At 38.7% G+C, this 24,114-nt stretch overlaps 2 protein-coding genes across 2 annotated transcripts in view; one reads left to right on the plus strand and one right to left on the minus strand.

Annotated features, from left to right (window-relative positions):
- Window positions 1–24,114, plus strand: part of RSPH10B (radial spoke head 10 homolog B) — an 804,204-nt gene that overhangs the window by 344,002 nt on the left and 436,088 nt on the right. The gene's annotated exons all lie outside the window — the stretch shown is intronic.
- Window positions 1,439–23,714, minus strand: NPTX2 (neuronal pentraxin 2). The gene is made up of 5 exons (XM_075179655.1): window positions 22,923–23,714; window positions 20,849–21,065; window positions 17,292–17,536; window positions 8,177–8,356; window positions 1,439–6,378 (listed from the first exon to the last, which is right to left on the minus strand). The coding sequence occupies exons 1-5, from the start codon at window positions 23,367–23,369 to the stop codon at window positions 6,151–6,153; spliced, it is 1,317 nt and encodes a 438-aa protein (XP_075035756.1). The 5' UTR covers window positions 23,370–23,714; the 3' UTR covers window positions 1,439–6,150.

The following is a 24,114-nucleotide window of genomic DNA, read 5'->3' on the forward strand; positions in this document are numbered from 1 at the left end:
TTAATATTTTATATATTGTCCTGTAACTGTTTTACCACCTAGTGGACCTAACATGAAGCATGGGGCACTCTATCAACCCCCCCCCCCCCCTCCCCATTCTGGTGCTTTCAGTACTCCTGACTGGTCTAGAGTGTTGATGTAAAGAGGGGGATTTAGTGGTGAAAAAAGAGAACTGCCCAGAGGGCAATTAGCATATTAGTCAGGTTGATTAGCATGTTGGATGATCTAATAACTGGGTGAATGTTACATATTTTTAAACATTCTAATAGTGATGTGATAGTTCCACAAATCTGCTATAAAAGGTTTTCTTGCAGTTGTCTATTGTTTCAAAAACAAACAGCTGTGGAGCAACATATTCTATACGTTCTGCTATTGTACTAAAGTGTGCATTTTATTGTGTAAAAGGGGAGATTCAATTAGTTGTGATGCTCTGTAGGTTCAAGTAAAAATGAGCAATGTTTTCTGTACCATAGCTGCGGTATTTCTGAGCAGGATCACATTGCGGCTAATTGAATCTCCTAATGTGTTCGCATTTAAAGAGATCTCCTGGTAAACATTAAAGTTTAAATGAGCTGTCCCTTCCCTTTACTGGTGGCCTGGGAACTGAAAGCTTCTAGGGCTCCTCCATTTCTGTGAAACAGGTTCCAGCTTATTTTACTGGTTAAAAGTGTTAACCATCGAAATATGTCAGATGGAGGTGCAACACTGTGGACCAATAGGAAGCCGTCACTTCTTTGCTTGTGAATTTCTATTGGTACACAAAGTCACACCCACAGAGATTGTACAAGACTGTTTCCGTGCGCAGTACCCAGGGCTTCAAAGACAAGGAGCAGAACACCTTTTATCATTTAACAAGTGCTCCTTTAAACATATAAATACTACCCTATGTTCAATAGCTGCAAATGGTAATGTAATAACGGAATACATTGAGGCCTTAATGGGCATTAACAGGCCATCAATTTTTAATAATTGGCACAATCAAAATAACAAACCTTCTGATTGACTAAAGGAATGATACATTACTCCAAACCTGGACTGTGCAACCTTCAGCGATTCACTAGCTGACTTCATAAACTGTCATTTGAATACATACATTTCCATCTTCACTCATGTACATTATTTAGCTGTTGTTAACCCCATCTCATTTGGCAAAAGCTAAACCCAAACTGAAATAATTATTGTCAGTCCTTGCTGCCTAATACATTATTGCACAAACTAACTGTCATATTAATTCCATCCACTTAAGTAAATGATTTTGCCCTGATAATGAGCTTTTCCCTGTACACAATATGCAAATCAAGAAATGGATTATACATTTGGAAACTGAAATCTGTAACCCTGAAAGAAAGATTCCGGGTCTTATCACAACTTAGCGAATCTCCCCCTCTATTTTCTGAGCTGACAGCACTAGCAAGTATCCCCAAGAACGGCGGCGGACTGGATGTTTACATATGCATGAGCATAAATATTTAATATAATGTGCATGCAGGTCAGGCATGAGAATATATAAATCACATTTAAGCTATAAATAAAATAAGGACAGGTGGAGCCAATACACACAAATAATAAGATCCATTCATGATAATAATCACTTTCCAGTGAGATTTTATATGCTAAGGCATCATGAAAAACAATTAGCAAACACTTCAGTATAATTAGCAGCACACAATTAAAATGCAATTCTCTGACACTGCATTTTTAATTAAAACATCTGAAGTTAGGCTTCATACCATTTATAAAATCTGACCTAAATCTAAATAGGTAGATTACCTCTGTTGCAGAACAATGTACATGACATACATAATAAAAATAAATAAATATTATACAACACAGTAAATGTTCCTTGTTTCTACTGTCACGTTCCAGTATATACCCATATAATGTATTCCTACAAGCTTTACATCCATATAACAATGGAAAACAATTGTTTTGTACTCCAGCAGTGGCTGGACTACAACTACCAGAATTCATTGCAAGAATCCAAAACACTAAAATTGTGTCATTTGCAGTTGTACTTGTCACCTACATACAGCAGAGGCCCGTACTCTGTGGGCTTAACGAGTTTACATAACAATACAGACTATCTATTCACTAGGAACCAGTGACATCACTGAAGCATGAGGTACGTCATGCTCATGAGGCATTTTGTGCCACATGTCCCAGCGATTGCAGTAGTTCTTTGTTTCTCATGCGATGGATGACACACAGTCCTCAGGCCTCAGTGATGTTCCTGGTTCCTAGTGAATTGATAGCCTGCATTCTCTTCAATGTTGGTTCAGCCTACTGAATAGTTGCCCACACTATGTGCAGTTGGATGGTACAGTGTACACTTTGGACCTCATTTAGAGTCGGACGCAAAGTCCGTTTTAGGCGCATCTAACCGAAAAACACTACCACGCATGTGCAGAAAGCACCATATCCGCCTGCATCTTGGACGCAATTAACACTTGCGATAGCTTGCGACTCACTACCAGAGAATGGGAGGAGCGCGGAATTGTGAAGGCGTAACCATGTAAATACATCCTAGTCGCATTGAGGCGCAGACGCAACACACGTCAAAACAGGGCTAAAGCTGTGCGGTAGGAATTAGGTGGCGCAAGCAGTTAGCTAGCTGCAGGAACTGCTCGCAGCTTCATAGGGTATTAAGAGTGGAACACATTTGGGGTTGCTTGCCACTCGTAATACCATACCAAGCTGCGGCACACACCCACTCATACACTCCTTACACGGACTTTGCGTCCGACTCTAAATGAGGTCCTTTAAGTGCTTAAAGTTGTCCTTAAAACAAATAATAGACCTTTTAGGCATTAGCCACACATTGCAAAGATTACCATGAATTGAAAAAAACATGTTAGTAAATCACTTCATAATTGAAATCAAATGGATTATTTATTAACATGGTGCAAATAGCTAAAATATGCTGTACCAGCAACCAGTCACATAACCATCGATGTAGCAGAGGTTAAGCCAATGACTAGGCCCCTTGTCCCAAAGGGCACCATGCCACACAGATGAAAGTCACTTGCAATATAGCCCAAAAGACTTCCACATACACAGGGCCCTTTGACAATGATGGAGGTATTTCAAATGATAAACTATTGCGGGAGTGTGCTCTTGTGATATCTAACTGGCCATATGGCCTGCTTGGCTCCCGCGGTTCACTATAAGAGGAAGACAAGGGGTGTGTGTGAGGTGGCTGTCATTGAAAGAGAAGTTGAGGGAAGATTTGGCATAGGCCCAGCCCCAGGACCCGTGGCCATACAGTTCTGCCTCTGCCAGCAACCAAACATTGGTTTTAGTCTAGAAAGAGAAAATCTGATTGGCTGATAATAGTTCTAATCTGATTGGCTGCTAATAGTTATAATCTGATTGGCTGCTAATAGTTATATGACAGGTGATACTTGCACCATGTTTTCCACCAAGCATGTAAAAGAACCTAGAACATAATAAGAGTATGACAATAGGTAATCTAGCACATAAATGTCTCCATGTGGGAAAAAGACTCAAAAGAGATCCAATGCATGTTATTTTTATAACAGAAATGATACCTTATACATATTTATAGGCGGCAAGCATAATGTGACTTTGGCACTGGCTCGTTAGTAGCCATTTACAGTAAAAACATCAATGTTGAAACCACTGAGAAACACTACAGATGGAGTAAAAAAAAAATATGAAGAACATCATTAGAAGAATTCTGGCAAACATAAACGGTACGGGGGCCATTTCTAGACCTTAAAGTCACTAACCAACCTGCTTTTTGTATTTAAACATGAAGTGTGCCTTCCCTCAGAGAAGAGCCCTTCTTATTTATATATAAACATGGCTGTGAGCTGCCTTTTTGTGAACTTAAAACAGACAATAACGAATAGCTCCTCAAAGTGAGCAATAACAAAAGCACAATATGTAAAATTAAAATTAACAAATAGGCAGATTTTAAAAAATGTGAATGAAGTGACTTTGATTTTTGTTTTGCAATTAACTTGAATACCCTCAGTTCTTCACAGGTAATCTAATCAAAGATCTGTCACAATATTCCTAATGTAACCCTTAGCTATGATGAGTCTTTCACTGCGACACAATGCGTCTGTGCATTGTGACGAGATTTCTTTGGCTATCTCCCATTGTTCATAAGATCTCGGACATTTGAGTTAACTATTATGATATGTCCTAATTACTTGGCTGGAGTCAATGTGGGTTATGCAGTCTGGCGAGATGGACTACATGGTCAACCGAATTCACCAGCCAATGAGGCTTTGAGATAGCAAATGTCGAAGTCTGGATTTTGCCAACAGGTGGCAGTCTAACTGCTCTTCAAATGACTGGGTATATTATTTACTTGAGGTTAAGTGCATAAGTCTTACAAGGCCATTTATAATAGGTGCATACATTGCAATGCTTTCTTCTTCCCCACTAAACTTTTTTTTCCAGACAATTACTGGAAGTTACATATAAACACTGTGGGTGGTACAGAAACGGAACGATATGGAATGATCATTTAGCACTATGCCACTATTAAGGAACTTGCTGATTTTTATTTTATTGTATCCTTCAATCCGAAAATAAATCTTTACAAATGCAAATCGCAATTAACTTGTCCATTCACTTCTATCGACATGACCTTTGATGCAATTGTCATTTTAATGCTTCTGTGACAGAATACTGCAAGCAATGGAGGTGATGAAAATGATCTACATTATTTTAGCTGCACTGTTTGTAGGTTTCTTCTCAGGTTTGATTTGCCGTTGTTGGAATGAGGTTACGTTTATTGAAGCAAGAATTAAAAAAAAAAAAAGAAAGGGACATATTCTAAAACTATTGAGGCAGAGATGTGGAAACTGGTTGACCTGAAGCTTTTCAAATAGGCTTATATTGAGTAGCTCATGATATATGGCTGTAGTTTGGGTTCTTTTGGAAATAGGGGGGATTCTTTGCTAAACACATGCAAAAGTGTTTGCCAACACATAGCAACCAATCAGCAATTAGCTATGATCTTTATAGTGCAAGTTAGACGATGAAAGCCAATGTCTGAGTGGTTGCTATGGGTTGCTTTGTTAGGGAATAACCTCACTGGTGTAGTAACAGCAGCAATTAATATAAGTGTGTATTTAGCAGGAAATACAGCCAATCAGATATTGGCTTTGATTAGTCTATTGTAAGTAGATTGATAAAAGCCAATACTTTATTTGAGTTACAGGGTAAGGTTATTAAAATTAGCCTTATAATACATCGAAGGGTAATTCCATATTTTAATAAACATAAAATGTCATTGCATTAAGAATATTTTATACACATTATTTAATAGCAGTGCTGGCAGAAATAGTCTTAGTAAAAATTTGTATAAATTTGTTTTAAATCCATCTCTAAATAGTTTATTTACATAATTTGGAGCTGAGTAAAAGATGAATAAATATATTTATTTTTTTTATTAAAAAAAACAGTTTTGTTTGGGTTTAAAGACAATTCTGACAAGGGAGAGAGCAATGCTATAGTGAGAATATCCAGAGGCGGACAGGCCTGAGAGGAATATAAGCAACAATCCACTAGAATCATTCAGAGGATCATTGAAGGTTTCCTTACCAACTTTGAGGGCACCAAAGGAATCCTAATGGTAATATATAATAAAAACACATACACTCATATGTGTATGTGTGCTGTATATACTCTATCAAATCAGAAAAGATCTCAATAATTAACAGGTATCTCCTTTATTTTTAAAGATGCTATAATTTAAACCATTAGGGAACTCAGGTTTCGGTTGGCTTGCTAAAAAGCCCTTTTAGTTTGTCTGATATCCAAATAGAATCCTGGATTTGGAACCTCATTAATAAATATATGTTGTATCTTATGTGAGTAAACCATGTAGGACTATATATGCTTTGATAGGAAGTATTATGGCTACAGATGGTCAGAAAAATAATTTGATCCCCCCCCCAACTAAATGGTTCCAGGCACCCTCTGGATGTATGCACTGGATAGCAGAATGAAATGTGGCATTTTATTTTTGCAATAAACTCCACTTTAGCTGCAACTACTTGTTTGTCAAGGGTTTTAAAAAATCATCTGAGCAAATAAGTGCATTGTAGGATAAAGTAACCTCATTAGAGATTGTCTCGGTAAAGTAGGGCACTTAAGGAAATGATATCTTGGCTATAAATCTATTAAACGCTCTTCGCAAGGCTCCAGGGGTAATTTTGCTGCCCCCCCAAAGACATCAACGTTGTTATCAGACCATGGTATGATATTGCCGGGCATGTTGGTGGAGCAGTTGGCTATGTTGACGATATCTTCGAATTTCAGGACACGGTCCCAGATATTGAACTGGCTCAGTTCTCCAACAAAGGCTTGCGTGGCATCAAATCGACCTCCAACGGTGTCCTTCAGAAAGAAAAAGTGAAATTTGTATTTCAGTATCAATAACTCTGCCATGACAAACTAACAGTATTTTGAATGTTTGTATATGCTGTTGAGCTAAAGACTTGAACTCTTTACATCCATGTTTTCTCTAAAGCAGGTAGGTGATGCCTAATGACATATCTTGATTAAAAGTCAATAGGGTCACTTGTGTCTCAGAAAAATATGAAGTCTTTTTTATTTTTACGCTTTGCACATACATATCTGTATGTCCAGGGGCCTTATTCATTAAGGATCTTAACTTAAGAAACTTCTTATTTCAGTCTCCTGGACAAAACCATGTTACAATGCAAGGGGTGCAAACTAGTGTTCTGTTTTGCACATAAGTTAAATACTGCCTGTTTTTTCATGTAGCACACAAATACTTGATAACTTATTTGAACACTGAAATTTAAAGTTGATATTTGTGTGCTACATGAAAAAACAGTCAGTATTTAACTTATGCGCAAAACAGAATACTAATTTGCACCCCTTGCATTGTAACATGGTTTTGTCCATGAGACTGAAATAAGAAGTTTCTTAAGTTAAGATCCTTAATGAATCAGGCCGTAGATGCTTTGTATGATTCTGCTTATGTGTGCTCTGCAGCTGACCTTAACAGGTCAGTTAGAAAAAAAGTTGTAGAAAATTCCAATATTTGATCTACTCCTTAATTAATTTAAACCAAATTCATGATTTAAATAACTGTAACAGCAAAGGGACATTGGGGCTGCATATATATCAAGTGTTGCAACTTTACATATTTAGTTTTAATTTATTTTGCTTAATGTGCATATGTTAATGCCCTTTCTGTATAAAAATGTAATGGTGGCGACCAAATTCTGGTTACAGCAACTTTTTTACTTGTCTTAGGCTATGCGGACCCATAAAATCAGAAATGTACACACCCCCAAGTACGCACCCCCAAGTACGCACCAGATACACATGTATTCATGTATATTATTGTGGGTATCCTACATTCTGCTTAGGATACCATTATCCACCTGTGTCTGATCAGCTATGTCAACATTAGACGCAAAAATGTACAATCTACACCATGGGCCTGATTTATTAAGGAAAATAAGGCAAAAAAATTAGTAAATTTTTTCCTGGACAAAACCATGTTACAATGCAAGGGGTGTAAATTAATTTATTATTTTGCACAGAAGTTAAATACTAGCTGTTTTTTCATGTAGCACACAAATATTTGACAGCTTTATTTTTACACTGAAATTTAAAGATGATCTAGGACATTCCTTACCCCAACTATAAATCTGTCCTCACATTTTAAATTTACTTCCCCCCTCCAATGCAGCATGGTTTTGCCCAGGTGAAAAGATACTCATTTATTTATTTTTCTTTACTTTCCACAATGAATCAGGCCCTATGTTGCCAGACAAAGTCATCCATGCCCATTACAACAGACAGATCACTAGAGGCCTAAAATCAACAGAAGTAATAAACAGGTTTTGCACTGTAGCACTTTATTTTTCTGCCTTCATAAATGAACAATAAATGATATATGCCACATTGCAATGCCTAGAAAAGATCAGACTGAATCAGATAGAATGCCAGGTATGTTGTTCCACATATAAATCAAAATAGACATCTTAATTTAAAAATACAGTGTTCAGCTCAACTATATATTTGGAACAGGAAAAGGACATTGGTCCCGTGGGTGCTGTTCGGAGAGCACTGGAAGTAGCGTGATTATTGTGTTGAAGTCACAGTGTGTTTTATAAGGGGAGCTGTTATGTAAAGAGTAATTACACTCCGCACTCACCTGCTCCTGGCCGAGAATAAGAATTCCATTTGGTTTAATTGGGTGCCATGGGGCCAGGTTCTCCCCCGAGCCAAGCTTCACACCATCCAGATACGCTTCCCACATTCCATCTCTGGTTGTCCATGTGATGCAAATATGATGCCATTTTCCATCCCCAATAGAAAACGGAAGCTGGGCCACCTGTGCAAAGGCAGGAGATTACATTTTAAAATCTTTGTAGCTGACTGTTCCATCTTCCATATAATATATTTCCTTTAGTAACAGGTGAGAGAAAAGTTTTTCATAGTAGGAATATAATATTAAATTTCGCACATCCTAAAAGTCTTGGCATACATCCCAACATTTTCAATGCTACATTGAGACACATTTGGCCATATGATGAATCTGTTATGGCCACACCCCTGATGCACCCAGCACCCTTGCTCCAACTAGCCCCATCCCTATTCACCCAGCCATGCTCCAAAAAAAGGACAGTGGGTGGTATGGTTAAAGTAATGTACATAATGTAGAGTACTCTCAACGGGTGTTGCCTTATACATGTAATTATAAACTTTATTTAGATATAATTAGGGGCATTCATGACAACTGGTACACAGGCAAAATGTGACAGCACCCAAAGCAACCAATCATCATCGCCATTTATTTATATAGCGCCAATGATTATGAAGTGCTGTACAGAGAACTCACTCACATCAGTCCCTGCCCCTTTGGGGCTTACAGTGTAAATTCCCTAACATACATACAGACAATCACACATAAGCCTGCATTTAGTAAACTGCTTTAGAAAAATGACAGAAGCTGGTAACTATGGGCAACAACATCTTTTTCTTATGTCCCTGTTTTTTTTGTACACCCTTTTATAGCTGTGAATTGTTTAAGGAAATCCACTCTCCTTAATGTGTTTCCCCACAAACAATTCCCAAACTTCAGCTAACAGAACTATGGAAGCCCCTCTTCCAACACCCACTGTTATCAAGTTACTCAGCACAGGTACAAAATACAAATATTTGTATCTAGTCTTATTCAAAAAGTATTAAAGATGTTAGGTATGCGTAGAGTTCTCTGCCTGCCCAGGAAATCATTTTCAAATGTTAAGCTGACCGTACACATGTCGATCCAGCCACCATAGAATCAGTGTCCAATTTGGCTCCACAATTAGGTATCCCAATTGAACAAGATCTGGTCATTTGACCCTTGAGGCTGAGCAGCCAGATCATTTCCAACCGAGAAGAACCCTGATGCTATTCAGCATGGGGCTGGTGGTCCCAAGAAGGCACATTTATTGTGGACACAAATCCCCTTGGGATTTCAGCCGGACTGGGACTGGTTTCACATTGTGACAGGAAGATTCCATGCTACAATAGAGTGGCCAGCCCACCGGGCAAACTATAGCATTGGTGCTGGTCACTATTTTCAATGGGTGGAAGGCACTTATTTAATTTAACACCATAGATATGGCAGAAATCAATAAGATGATGATGATGACTGACAGATCTTTTTTTTCTGGCCTTATGAATATCCGCCATCCACATCAAGATACACTCAGAGGGCCTGAGTCATTAAGGCAGGCATACTGAGTGCATCGTGCAGTTGTTCTCAACAGTACGCACATCGGCTCTGCATACTCCCAGAGTCAGCAAGGAGCGGATCTCAAGATACGTGTGGACTATGGGTGTAGGTTCGCTCTGCTGTACTAGACCAGACACTGCAAGATGTGTACAATGCGTATGTGGAATATGAAATCTCAAAAGAACGCACAGAAATAAAATATATTAATCAATTAATGTTACCTGTCAATAATATAGTCATTTATGATTAGAAATGGAAACTGTATAAAAAATAAGTAAATTAAACAATTTCCAATTAAAAAAACATTTATTTAGCTGTCCTTAATGTCTACTGTACATAAAATGCATTTTTACAGTCGCTCCTGATTGCAGACACATGTTATAGCATGCATATGATACAGACTCAGGACTTAGACTAGCCCCTTAGCTGGTGCGAGAGATACGGCAGAAAAACAAGAAACTTTCACACCTGCAGAGCTTCATTCCGACGTGGCTGCATTCGCTTGAGTTTGGCACGCCCACATTGTGCATCGAGTACAGGTACACGCCCCTTCCCCGGCCCATTCACTCTCCGAACTCATAGGCCGTCGTAACTGTCATTTACGTTGGCATATGCAGCGGACTTGCTTTCGTTGGCGGCCGAGTGTCTGTAACGATACTTAGCCCTCCACGTTCTCCCGCCGCTCCGTTGGACCCGGAAGTCGCACTTACGGGTTCGGCGGTCACGTGACCGCTAGACCTAGGGCGAGGAATTCAAACAGGGCTCACTATAAAATATCGCTCTGACACTTTAAGAGTGTCAGAGCAACTTACCTGTTCCTGGCTCCTGATTCCTGTTCCTTCTTGTGCCTGCTCCCTGTATGTTTTGACCTCCTGTGTACCGAACCGGCTTGCTGACCTTTCTGGATCCCGTTTCACCTGTGTACCGACCTGGCTTGCTGACCACTCTGATTGCCTGTGCTCCTGACCCAGATTGTCTCATGTTCCTCTCTCTATTCGCTTATCTGCCATACCTGTGTACCGACCCGGCTAGCTGACTACTCATCTGTTCTGGTGACCCATGTACCGACCCGGCTTGATTGACTCCGAGATTGCCTTCTGATTCTGTCTGCATTATCTTCCTGTGTACTGACCCGGCCTGTCCGATTACCCCCATCCTGCTCCTACTCTGCTGTACTACATCTTGGGGAAAATCTGAGGACCGTGACCTGCGACTCCTGGTAGCAAAGCCCGCGGCGGTTCTTGGTGAATATCGGGGAGATCGTTAGACTCTGCACCTCAGGTAAGCCAGGGCTAATCAAGATTAGTAGTATTATCCAGTAATCCGTTACAGTGTCCTCGTTCTGGGCATACACAGAAGGGAATTGCGTATTACAATACGCACAAAAAACAGTTACGTGCCTTAATGACTCAGGCCCAGAGCCTCTGTAAGTGGCCGCATATATATATATATAATATATTTTGACTTGTACATATCTTAAGATATGGGCAACTCAAAAAATATATGTTAAAGGCCACAAATGTTGCAGCCATAGGCTTATCCGTATGTTTGTACTCTAAACCTGGACCTATATGCAGTTTTAAACCACAAAACCTCATTGTTTAAGCCTAGTTTCACTTTAATCTGCTGCCAAACCCCTTGGTTACAATGTCTCATATTTGATAATCAGGCATTTTTCATAACTATAGACCCACTAAAAGTCTCAGGATTACTTGCCCACAAGCACTGTAACGTAATGTTTAGTGCCCAGCTAAAGAATAAACTAAGGGTCATTTAGCAAAATCAGCAGACCTGCAATGTTTCTTTTTGTGTGCGAGTGCACTTACTTGTCCACTAAGCACATTTAAAAAGTGTAGTCCCACTTCATGGTCTTTGGAGCAGTCCCATAAAGTTATTATGTGCCTGCCTTTACAATAGTAAAAACAAAACATCAATGTCCAAATTACTGTACCTTTTATGACCGCTGCCTTTTACTAAATTACATTTTTACATTTTTTCCTAAAATACTGGTTTAGCCTTGTTTATGGCATAAATTAACATTTGCGGGAGAAAAAAAGGTCTGTTTGTCCCCTTACAAAGCAGGAAAAGCCTCTTTAAATGCTCTTTTTCCATTTCTTTAACTCATTTAAATAATCCTATCCTGCAAAATAAAAACGGATCACTGTACATCAGTGGAAAAATAGGCATGCCCGGGAGCCTAATTCACACGTAGAAAAGAACACCCTCAATCCCAAAGCATTTGCCCATTGATCCTGGATGTCCTCTCACCATTCCAAACTCAATCTTTCAAAAACTGAGTTATTCATCTTGTCACCAGTCTACAGAAGCTATGAACCTGATATCTATTTCTGTTGAAAACATAACAATAAACTTTCAAGCTTGCTGTCTACAGTCATGGCCACAAGTTTTGAGAATGACACAATTATTGGTTTTCACAAAGTTTGCTGCTTCATTATTTTTAGACCTTTTAGTCAGATGTTGCTATGGTATACTGAAGTAAAATTGAAAGCATTTCATAAGTGTTTTTATTGACAATTACATTAAGTTTATGCAAAGAGTCAATATTTGCAGTGTTGACCCTTCTTTTTGAAGACCTCTGCAATTCGCCCTGGCATGCTGTCAATCAACTTCTCAGCCACAAACTGACTGATGGCCACCCATTGTGGTCTAATAAATGCTTTGAATTTTTCAGAGTTTGTGGGTTTTTGTTTGTCAACCCGCCTCTTGAGGATTGACCACAAGTTCTCAATGGGATTAAGGTCTGAGATGACAAGGTGCTCCATCATGCTGGAAAAGACATTGTTCGTCACCAAACTGTTCTTGAATGGTTGGGAGAAGTTACTCTCAGAGTATGTTTTGGTACCATTCTTTATTCATGGCTGTGTTCTTTGGCAAAATTGTGAGTGAGTCCACTCCCTTGGCTGAGAAGCAACCCCACACATGAATGGTCTAAGGATGCTTTACTGTTGGCATGACACAGAACTGATGGTAACGCTCACCATTCCTTCTCCGGACAATCGATTTTCCAAATGCAATCTGAAAGGGGATTCAGATAAAATGACTTTACCCCAGTCCTCAGCAGTCCAATCCCTGTACCTTTTGCAGAATATCAGTCTGTCCTTGATGTTTTTCCTGGAGAGAAGTGGCTTCTTTGCTGGCCTTCTTGACATCAGGCCATCCTCCAAAAGTCTTCACCTCACTGTGCATGCAGAAGCACTCATACCTGCCTGCTGTCATTCCTGAGCAAGCTCTGCACTGGTGGTGCCCCAATGCCGTAGCTGAATCAAATTTAGGAGATGGTCCTGGCACTTGCTGGACCTTCTTGGGTGCCCTGAAGCCTTCTTCACAACTATTGAATCTCTCTCCTTGAAGTTCTTGATGAGCCGATAAATGGTTGATTTAGGTGCAATCTTACTAGCAGCAAGATCCTTGCCTGTGAAGCCCTTTATGTGCAAAACAATGATGACTGCACGTGTATCCTTGCAGGTAAGCATGGTTAATAGTGGAAGAACAATGATTTCAAGTTCCACCCTCCTTTTAAAGCTTCCAGTCTGTTATTCTAACTCAATCAGCATGACAGAGTGATCTCCAGCCTTGTCCTCGTCAACACTCTCACCTGTGTTAACGAGAGAATCACTTACCGGATGGTAGTTGATCCTTTTGTGGCAGGGCTGAAATGCAGTGGAAATGTTTTTGGGATAAAGTTCATTGGCATAGCATAGAGGAACTTTGAAATTAATTGCGATTCATTTGATCACTCTTCATGACATTCTGGAGTATATGCAAATTGCCTTAATAAAAACTGAGGCAGCAGACTTTGAAAAATAATATTTGTGTCATTCTCAAAACTTTTGGCCATGACTGTAGGTATCATCCATAACTCTGAACTGTCCTTCATTCCCCATGTACAATCTGACTCCAAACCCTTTTACATGCAGCTAATAAGCATCTCCAGGATACACAGTCATTGACTATTGCAATTCCATTCTTACTGGTCTTCCCTAACCAGACTTTCACTCCTACTGACCTTTTCCTCACCAAATGTAATTCTACTGCTGCTCCACTCTGCCAGCCCCTACAATGCTTGTCTGTACGTTACAGAATATGACTCTACTAAATGACAAAGTAACAAAACTGCACCAGCATAACCTCTTCCCTTGTCTCAATTATCTCCTAACTCGATCCCTCAGCTCTGCCCAAGTTCTTGCCTCTCATCACCAATTATTACCTGCTTCCATTCCCGGTTACAGGACTTTTTTCATCACTCTGTGGAATTTTCTTCCTTATACAAGAAGACTTAACTCCCAACCTCCAATCCATCAAGCATTCCCTGAAAACCCACCACTAGGAAAGCCTATCATATTCCCAAGCCACCTTTTTAACCTCCCTAAAATATTCTACCTGCTCACCACCACTCTCCTACATAGTTCAAGCAAAAGTTACATTAATTCTCTGTCTATGCTGGAAAAAAACTGACTGACCCTCCTAACCAAAATTGTTGTGTCACTGGATCATAAAGCCCCACTAAGCAATTTTCTCCATTGCAATCCGACTATACCAATATTCAACCTATGTCATTTAACCTTGTGCATCAAACTCCTATTTTCCTATAGCTTCTACGCATGCCCTCTTACCGCTATGTCTGTAGGTTAATATCCAGTCTTGTTTAATTACTGTGTCTGTTCCCTATTGTAATGCTCTGCAGAGTATACTGGCGCTAAAAATGATTAATATTATTACAAATAATTCATCCAATCAGCCAGTGCAAACTTCTGTGACCCAGTAAATGCCACCAAGGCCCGCAAATGCTTCTTTTGAAAGCTAGGTGCACTTATACAAAAATAGGCCTGTGATATCACAAAAGAGCATTGATGCTACAATTCTCCTATTAGGGCTCATAAATTATCTTTACAGACTGTCCTGTATCATCCTAAAGCCATTGATACATTGTATTCCATTATTCACTGCGACTTGTAGAAAGCATAGAAATGATCTTTATGTAGTCTTAAGAATCTCAAAGAAATCAGCAGCCCATTCTCTTCTATGCCATAATTCCATCTTACTTTTTCTTGTTATTCACTTTTCCTTGCTATTTCTATATCCTAATATAGATATCCTTTATCCAACATATGGGGATAGTGAAGTGATGATGCAATTCCCTCCAGAAACATTCAATGTAGGAAATGTGAGACTATTAGTGTCCTCTAGAAACTTGGACTGTTTTATGTCAACAACTAAATATAGATTAGATCACATATTGCTGTAACTGGAACAATTTCTATAGTTTTATTTTAATGGAACAAAAGAAAACCCACATATCCAATAGTAATAACTCATTTTCTCACAATTACATGGGCTTGCTGACATTGACATGTTAGAATGGCCCATCCATCTTTCCACCCAGAAAATCAAAGGGTTCTAACATTCCTTTAGTCATACATTCTGCAACTTTTAATGGCAACCACAAGTCCTATGAAAATAATCACAAAGAGCTTCAGCTGCTAAAATGTTGAATGCAAAAAATGTGCATGACACATAAGTATTACATAATATTTGTTTAAATATTTATTGTTAAGTTGTCTAAAGGTGGATGCCTCCCCCCTCTCCCCCCAGCGAAAATACACCAGCCCCTTACTACTTAAATATACAAAGGACATAGAGAATATTTAGCCTCCTTTTAAATGCCTCTAATGCCCTAAGGCCCACCTTGTCCCATCCCTCTTTCCTGTCCAGTTGAATTCCCAATGGGCCAATTCCTAACCCATCCCTCCCCTCCATCCACCCGCCTGCTGAATGATAGTAGACTACCACCAATGTTAAAAACCAGGATGGTGGGCCCACCTACTCTCCCCTTGGGCTTAATGTCTTTTGTATATTGGTGCAATATAGACTATAAAGAAAATATTCTCACCATCATTGCTATTAGTTCTCCCAATAAGGTAGTAACCACTAAATAAGACATCTGAAGCAGAAAAACATTTATTAATTCTCAACATTTTTCTGACTCTAAAAACCTGCCACTCTCAGCAGCTGCTTCAGTTTGATACAATATGACTGTGGCGTGACCAATAGTTCTGCCATTGTGTGTAACTTTCATTACAAAGGAAAGTCTTCCAGCTTCCAGTTTCCTGACACCAATGTACCTCCTTGTTGAGCTCTGAATTTCCAAAGCACTGAGTGGTCTACAAATGCTGGCAGCTCTGGGAATATGTTTGAGAAGCATGAATCTACAGCAGCTTGTGAGATCTGTATGCATTTTTGATAAGCTGATAGAATGCAGACCATCTGAATTGTACAGGGGGTCTCCTAGCAACGTTACTACTACACATCATGAGTCGATATGTTTACAGGCTTAATAAGCAGTGTAGGAAAACACAACATAGCAAGTAAATGATACAGTTCATCATTTTTACTACACAAAAAAATCTATCTAACAAGATATTTTATTACACATTGTAGAGCATGGCGATTTAACTCATTCATTGCCCCTTATTACTTAAACTTAAATAGCTAACCATCAAGTCTAACAGTTTTTAAACACTGTCTACAGCAATCACAACAAATGAATAACATTCACTTACATTATCACACATAATGCAATCAGGACACTCCCTACCTAATACAGCCCCTAAGCATGACCATAACAATGGCACTTTTTGTTCAGCCAGTTGCTGTAATCTGACCTGAATTAATTTATGGATGAGAAAACATCCCAATTAATTCATTAATTACTTAATTAAGCCCCAGTATGTAGGAAGAACAGGGACTGGTTATTCGACAATGGGTTTGCGTGGTTTTCTAGAGGAGCTCCGGTTTTCTCCCACGGTCCAAAAACATTAGGCTTCTGGCTAAATAACTCCTAAGGGTATATTTACTAAACTGCGGGTTTGAAAAAGTGGAGATGTTGCCTATAGCAACTAATCAGATTCTAGTTATCATTTGTTTAGTACATTCCCCAAAATGACAGCTAGAATCTGATTGGTTGCTATAGGCAACATCTCCTCTGTGTATCTGATCTGCCTGTGCTAGAAGGAGCACAAACCATATTTCTACACTGAATTACCAGGAAAGTTATTAGTTGCTATTGGTTACTGCACTGTACTAATTTGCATCTGTATTAGCAAACAGCCCCTAGTATTATGAGTTTGATTCCTGACCAAGGCCTTATCTGTGCGGAGTTTGTATGTTCTCCCCGTGTTTGCGTGGGTTTCCTCTGGGTGCTCTGGTTTCCTCCCACTCTCCAAAAACATACTGATAGGTTAATTGGCTGCTATTAAATTGCCCTTAGTCTCTATCTATGTGTGTGTATCTTAGGGAACTTAGACTGTAAGCTCCTGACAGAGACTGATTGTGAGTGAGTTCTCTGTACAGCGCTGCAGAATTAGTGGCGTTATATAAATAGCTGCTACTGCTGATGATGATGATATGGAAATATCCTTATTTTGTACAATATTAATTATCCACTATTATTTAGCTTTAACCTTAGCTTCTTTTTACCGCTCATGGTCATCACCGTGTATTATCTATAAAAGCAGAAAGCACATACCTTGTCATTGATTAGTAGTTCAATTGGATGATTTCCCCACTCGATCAGCACAATCTCATTGGCTTGACCTTGCACTGCGTAGGAGAATGGAGTTCCTATACCAGGAGATGCGCTGGACTTCAGCCACATACAGATTGTAAAAGCAAACAGCTCGGGCAGAGTCTTTTTAATCTTCCCATACAAATAATTTGTACGAAGTGGGAGGGAAACCTTGAAATCATCTGGAGATTTAAATGCACTGCTTCCTGTTAAAACACAGAGTAAAACCAAAATGCAAAGTTTTGGGTTAATTACTTAAAAAGAATATAGTATTTAAAAAAAACATCAAAATAATATTCAAATTCAGTGATTGTTTTTCTGCATTGACAAATATACAATTTTACTTTGGAAAAATGAAATACTTTAGTGAATTGTTGAAACTTTAATACTAAAAAAAACTAACAATTTTTGCAATCATTTTTCCCCCTCCTCCTACTCACTAGTGCCATCCAACATTACATGGGGACTTGTCTATATGATTGTCTGGAGCAGACAAAATAGATACATTTTGGGAAATAGTGACAACACTAACTATCTCCTACATAGCTGATTGGCTGCTCCAATCAGAGGCTAGTTTGTGAGGCTACTGGTTTGCAGTATTTAGCACCAGACGGCACCGGGTGGGAGGGTGGGGTGAAGGCCTCCTTCACCTGAGGCCCCCCGGCTCTTTCCTGGTTTCGGATTTGTTTGTTATAGCTTGTTGCCTGCTAATAAGTTATTTCAGATAGCTGTGTCTTTCTTTGAATAAATGTGTTGTTTTAACTTATTACTGAGATTAAGGGTAATGTGAGGCCCTTTAGCAGGTTAGAGGGCTGCACTATTTTGCCCCTGAAGTGTTTCCGGTTGCCTATCGCTGCCCTGCACAGTGAATTTTACTCCAGCAGCTAAATGCAATTGCACATGCTCCATTACCAGCTATATTGTGCACGTCATAAACCACCCAATTTTTGAAGGTGTTGGAAAAAAAAAATCAACTATGCCCCCTCCTCCACTGCAGTTGAACTGGAAGAGCATTGTTGCTTTTAAAAAAAAACGACCAGCTGAAGAACATTTCCTTCATGCTTCATTCAGTGCCTCATAGAGCCTGTCTGGTCACTGATCTGGAACTGGCTGCCACTAACAAGGAAGGCAATACTTTTGGGAACAGCAATATGTCTCTACAAAAGTCTCATATACGGAACCATGCCTATTGCCGTCTGATATGCAGAGCCGGATAGACGACAAAGTCTAATATTCAGAGCCAAGATTGGAGTCAAGTATAATATGAAGAACCATATCTGTTGAAAAGTCTAATATGCAGAGCCATATGCATTGCCAAGTCTAATATGCAGAGCCAATTGCATTGTCAAGTCTAAAATAAAATGCAGAGCCATATAGACTGCAAAGTCTAATATTCAGAGCCAAGATTGGTGCCAAGTATAATATGAAGAACCATATCTGTTGAAAAGTCTAATATGCAGAACCATATTTTGTATCCACAATGCAGTTATCAACCTACTATTCGACATCAGTGTTTCCGGAACTTTAAAAGCCAAATAGATTTCGGTGCGTACTAAGAATCTAAGCAACTATCAGCCATTAATAGAACAGACTCATGTTTTTGTAACTATTTTAAGTGTCTCTGAGGCCCCTTTGTGGCTTGGAGCTTTGTAAAATTGTTTGGTTTCCCTGACCCCAACCCTGACTCTGCTAATCATGTCTATGGCATGGTGTTGTTGTACCATGGGCAATGCACTTGTGCTTCCAATATTCCAGTAGCCCTCTCCTATTATCAACTAACTGTCTACATTCAGCATTTAAAATACGGCTTCTACACCATAAAATGACTAAAATCTGCATCTCGTAAATTCTAAATTGTCTAAAATGGGAACTCTGATTTGTTGTACTTTACAACTGATTGAGAGTAATGTGGTCTCAATATGATATAGAAAGTGACAATACTAGAAACATAAGGAATAAGCTGAAAATTTGTATTTGGCAATAAGGGTCAGTGGGGATTGTTATTACTATAGAAGACATTGTTTCCTAAGAAATTCTATTATAACGCTTAATTATTGCTGGAATATTTATCTCTATATAAACGGCCTTGCAATGGATTAGGCTGTACAAATGTTCAAGTAATTACACGTGTGCTTATATTCAACTAGCTACACCTAGAGCCCCTTGTCCCTATACAGGGTCTAATTATTGATCATTTCCTAGCTGTAATGCCTGTGGCAACCTCTGCTGTACTGGCCCTTGAGGTATATATATGTCAAACAAATATATAGCTGAGTTCAAGACCTGCAGATCTAGTGCTCAAAATGCTTGGGGCTATGTCATATGAACCCGCCTCATAGTTACAGCAACCTATCACAGCTAGTTATTGCAGGGTGTATTGCTGATTAGGGACACTTCGATGACATAGTTCTTAGCATTACTTTTCCTCCACCCCTGTTGATAGTAATGTGATACATATCTGTGAGTACTGTATGTTGAAACGTTGAATTAGGGTCTGCTAAGAAAGGCTTATCTTGCTGGAACGCAGATGATTAGTTTTCACATTATTGTAACAGGATCACATTTATCAGAGCTGAGTAAATCAATTCACTAATATTGAAACACAAATGTATGTTTCTTTGTCAGTCACTGATTACCATGTACAAAGTGTTATTCTTGGTGCTGAGAATGACTGTACAGTGTCTATTTATATATTGCACCAATTTAAATGGTTCCAGTAGCCTCAACGTACGTTAATAAAAAAAATTAAGTGACTCTAGTATCATTCATATATATATATATATATATGTAAGAATTAAAAAGTGTATATATATATATATATATATATATATGTATAGATATATATAGATGATAGATTGAGATATATATATATATATATATATATATATATATATATATATATATATATATATATATATACATATAAAGATACATGCTATAACAGATCATAACATGTAAGATTGGGGTGTAAAGTGTGGCATACATTAGAAAAATGCCTCATCAGGATATTTGTAAAACTTCCCATACTGTGACAGCTTATATCATTTCTAGTAACAATGTATGTGACCATAGTACCTAGCTAAGTATAAGTTATCGCCCATTGTAGGCTTATTAAGTTGTTACCAGTTAAAAAGTAGATTATCAATGTTTTCCTCTAGAAGTGAGTGAGGATTAGATTGGATAGATGGGATATCCTGCAATGTGCACTATGGACCACTGTAGAAATTACAATTGTGTCTACTCCATCTGTAAATGCCTGAAATATTTGTAAATTATATTAGAGATTATTTATGTAATGCAGCGTGTATGCTGTACTTAATGGTCTTTTGTTTTAGTTTTATAACTGGTGCCTATTTAGGATGCCTCCCTACATCAGGATAAGAAAAATGTCACAGCTGTAGTTAAATGTTATCAAAACACATGTATTTTACTATTATTAATCAGAATACAGAAAAAGCAGCTCTGACACACTCGGAAGCCTTGCATTGTCTTTACTGAGACTCATCCCATGGATTTACCTTTCTCAAGCTCATTAACCCTTTCCAGGAGAGCAGAGAGGGCAGACTCTGTTCTGTGCCTGTGTGCCGCACTCTCATTATGTAGCAGCGACTTCTCATCTTCAAGTTCAGACACTTTGTTTAAAAGCTGATGCTCTAGATCCCCCAGCTTCCTCTGAAGTATCTCTCGAAGATCATTAGGCAGCGCCGAATAAGACACATTGGACCTCAATTGATGCTTCAACAAAAAGGACAAATCAATTAATCATTTGGTAGAAAGGTTAGGTATCCAAATTCACAAGACTGTCTGCATTGTGTTCTTGGCATGCCCTGCAGAAAAAGGGACTGACCCTTTGTGTACCAAAACCAGCCTGCAACCGAACGATGTTAACTCAAGGGCAACCCAAAAAAAAAATTAACTAATTACATCATCACTATCTACTTCTGGGTGGTAGTTTAAATATGGCTTTGTCACCAGTACTGCAAGACAGATATAAATTATGTATGTGAAATGTCTGTAAAAAATGTACAGTTCACAGGATTGTGCCCCTATTGGCTCGCATTCCAAAATGCTTTATTACGCCAAGGATTAGAATGTTCTTACAATTCTACAAGGCATTTGAGTTAACTATGCCACTCACTGGGAATTACGGAATACCCGACAGAGTAACAAGGTTTATGAATATAATGAGTACACAACACAGCAAGCCATCATTCTGAGCTGCCCTATTTAAACAACTTAATTAGTGCATTTGGTTCACGCAGACATATTGCTTTCGAAATAATCCAGTTCTGATACACTTGTAAATTGAAATTAAACACCATAATCACAATATAGTCTATCAATGCATAATGTAATCTATGAATGTAATTGTTAACCACTATGCTCCTATAATGTATATTTCAACTGTTCTTACATAACCAGAAAACTGTAATAGTCATCAATAATTAGTGGCTGTAAATTGCAGGGTAAGTGCAGAGCGAATGTATATATTTATTAATATACTGTACACTATTAATACAATAACAATATAGTCCCTGACAACAATTAAATAGTGTATTTTTGTCATGCACATATATATTATCAACATTTTGGTTTAATTTATGCATGCAGATTTTTATTTGACATGATAAGGCTTCATATAATGCATTTTGAACAAAAGAGCAGGATTTGGAATACATAGATTATAAACTCTTAGGAACAGAGTATTGTCTTTAATTTTAACTGTCTAAACTTGCTATATGAATTAAGCAGTTTTCCATTGTTTTTTGCTCTAAATTACAAAGCATGGCATTATTAGCATGATCAATAAATTAAATAAAGATATATAGTCTCATTGTTTAATAAACTTCAGTTTTCCCATGTACTATAACACATGGGTTAAGCATAATTTGCATTTCTGTACAAAGAAAACATTTACTCTGTGCTAATTTGCTTTAACAAACCACAAGATATTTATGAGTGAACATTAATGACTTCAATGTACTTCATAGGAAGAGGACTTCTAACCTGTTTTAGTATTGACTATCTAATTTAACACAGTTATTAAAGTTACCATTTAAAAAGCTCTGATTATATATGTTATATATAGAAATAATCACATAGTGATTTACTATAAATTACCATTGCAGAGAAATTCTATTAAAAATATGTCCTGATTTACTCCAATTTGACTCCACTTTACCAAGTTACTCATTCTAATACAGTACATGAAAATATATAGACAGCCAGTGTGCAGTGAACTGTGAATTCAGTACCTTGGATAGCTCACTAGCTATCTATAAACGTTATGGAAATAAAATCAGAACATTTGAGCTGCCCTCGGTGTTGTCATTTTAATTGAAACAACGTGAAACACTATCAGTGCCTTCATTTCAAATTAGATTCCAATCTCGTATAATAAGTATGAATGGAAAAAATGAGCATTACATCATAACGTGCTCAATGATTCTATGTATGCTGTCTCAGTGACTGTATTATGAGTGCACTATACACCATTCAAGCACAGACAGTAACATAACAGGTCACTGGAGCTTTAGAAAATAAACTATTTAAAGTTTTAAATGACTTGTTTAATTAAATAAAAAAAAGTACCTCCAAATTCTCCAGCCTGTCTTTCAGGGTCTGCATAGTGCGGCTGAGTTGGTCTATGATCTGGCTAGGGTCCCTAGGGAGATCTCCCATGGTGTCTTTTCCTCCTGGTTTCCCAGAGAGTTTTTTCCAAGAGCCATGCTTTCCATCCTGCCCTGCGCCCTCAGAGAGGCTTTCACAGCGGCTTAACTTGGCAGTCAGCTCCCGGATTGTCTCCTTCTGGTTACCGATCGTCTCCTTCTGTTGCAGAATTGTCTCCCGGAGCTGAATGACAGTGGATCGCAGCTCTTCCTCTGGGGATCCAGTGAAGCCTGGCATAGGGCAACCTGGGGTGGCATCTGGAGGAAGCGCGGTGCACACAAAGCGCTCCCCTGTGTTATCCTGGGTCTTTATAGTGTTGCCTTTCGCAAAGGTGAGCAGGCAAATAATCCCAATTAGCAAGGTAAGCATGCCTACTGCTACAGCCCCACACAGCAGGGTGCTCGGCCGGGGGTGAACTAACTCGCCCAGATCAAATTATTTGGATAAACCAAATAACACTCTTAAGTCAGAACTCTCTGCACAGATAATTGCAACAGGCAGCTGAGAGCAGGTCCCCGGAAGCTGGATGAGCCAGGTAGTCCCCTTGTGCCACTTGAAGTTGTGCCAAAAAGCGTCAGAGAGGATAAGATAAGGTGCCACTTTCTACTACTCTGTGGACGTCCAGGGAAGAGCTAATGTGATGTGTTGGAGCCACTATGTCTGCTCTGTGCGGTCTTCTCTCCAGCAGAGCTGAGCACTGCCCCAGCTTCTCTCACAGGCTCATCTTAAAGGGACAGCGCCAGCAGGCGTGTCTTGATTGGCAGGATATGTGGCATTTAAACGTCATCTCATCCCATGTACAGCGCTTGTAAACGTGATACTTATGTTGCCGATGGTGGGTGTGAAAGCCATGCAATCTGTTATTGGTTAGACATGAAACACTTAATTGTATTAGGAATATATTTCTTGTAAAATACAAAATGACTCTGAAGTGACCAGGGCACCTGTTGCGTTGCATTCCTTAGTTATTGTAGTCACTGCATAGCCTTACAATTTCTAATGTGGCATTTTAATCTTACTATACGTTGACAGTACACAATCTACACAGTAGTAAAGCAGAGTGTTTTTGCTAAAGAAAAAAAAGGTCCAAATGGAAAAAGACAATGTATTTGTC

Source organism: Mixophyes fleayi, chromosome 7, assembly GCF_038048845.1.
Source record: "Mixophyes fleayi isolate aMixFle1 chromosome 7, aMixFle1.hap1, whole genome shotgun sequence".
Classification (NCBI taxonomy): domain Eukaryota; kingdom Metazoa; phylum Chordata; class Amphibia; order Anura; family Limnodynastidae; genus Mixophyes; species Mixophyes fleayi.

Bases quoted from the DNA above. Each gene is read 5' to 3' on its own strand.
- NPTX2 (XM_075179655.1), bottom strand. From the start codon at position 23,369: ATGCTTACCTTGCTAATTGGGATTATTTGCCTGCTCACCTTTGCGAAA. The intron at 21,066-22,922 runs GTACTTTTTTTT...TTTTTGTTGAAG, and splicing joins ACAGGCTGGAGAATTTGGAG to CATCAATTGAGGTCCAATGT. The intron at 8,357-17,291 runs GTATGTGCTTTC...GCCTTTGCACAG, and splicing joins AACTACTAATCAATGACAAG to GTGGCCCAGCTTCCGTTTTC.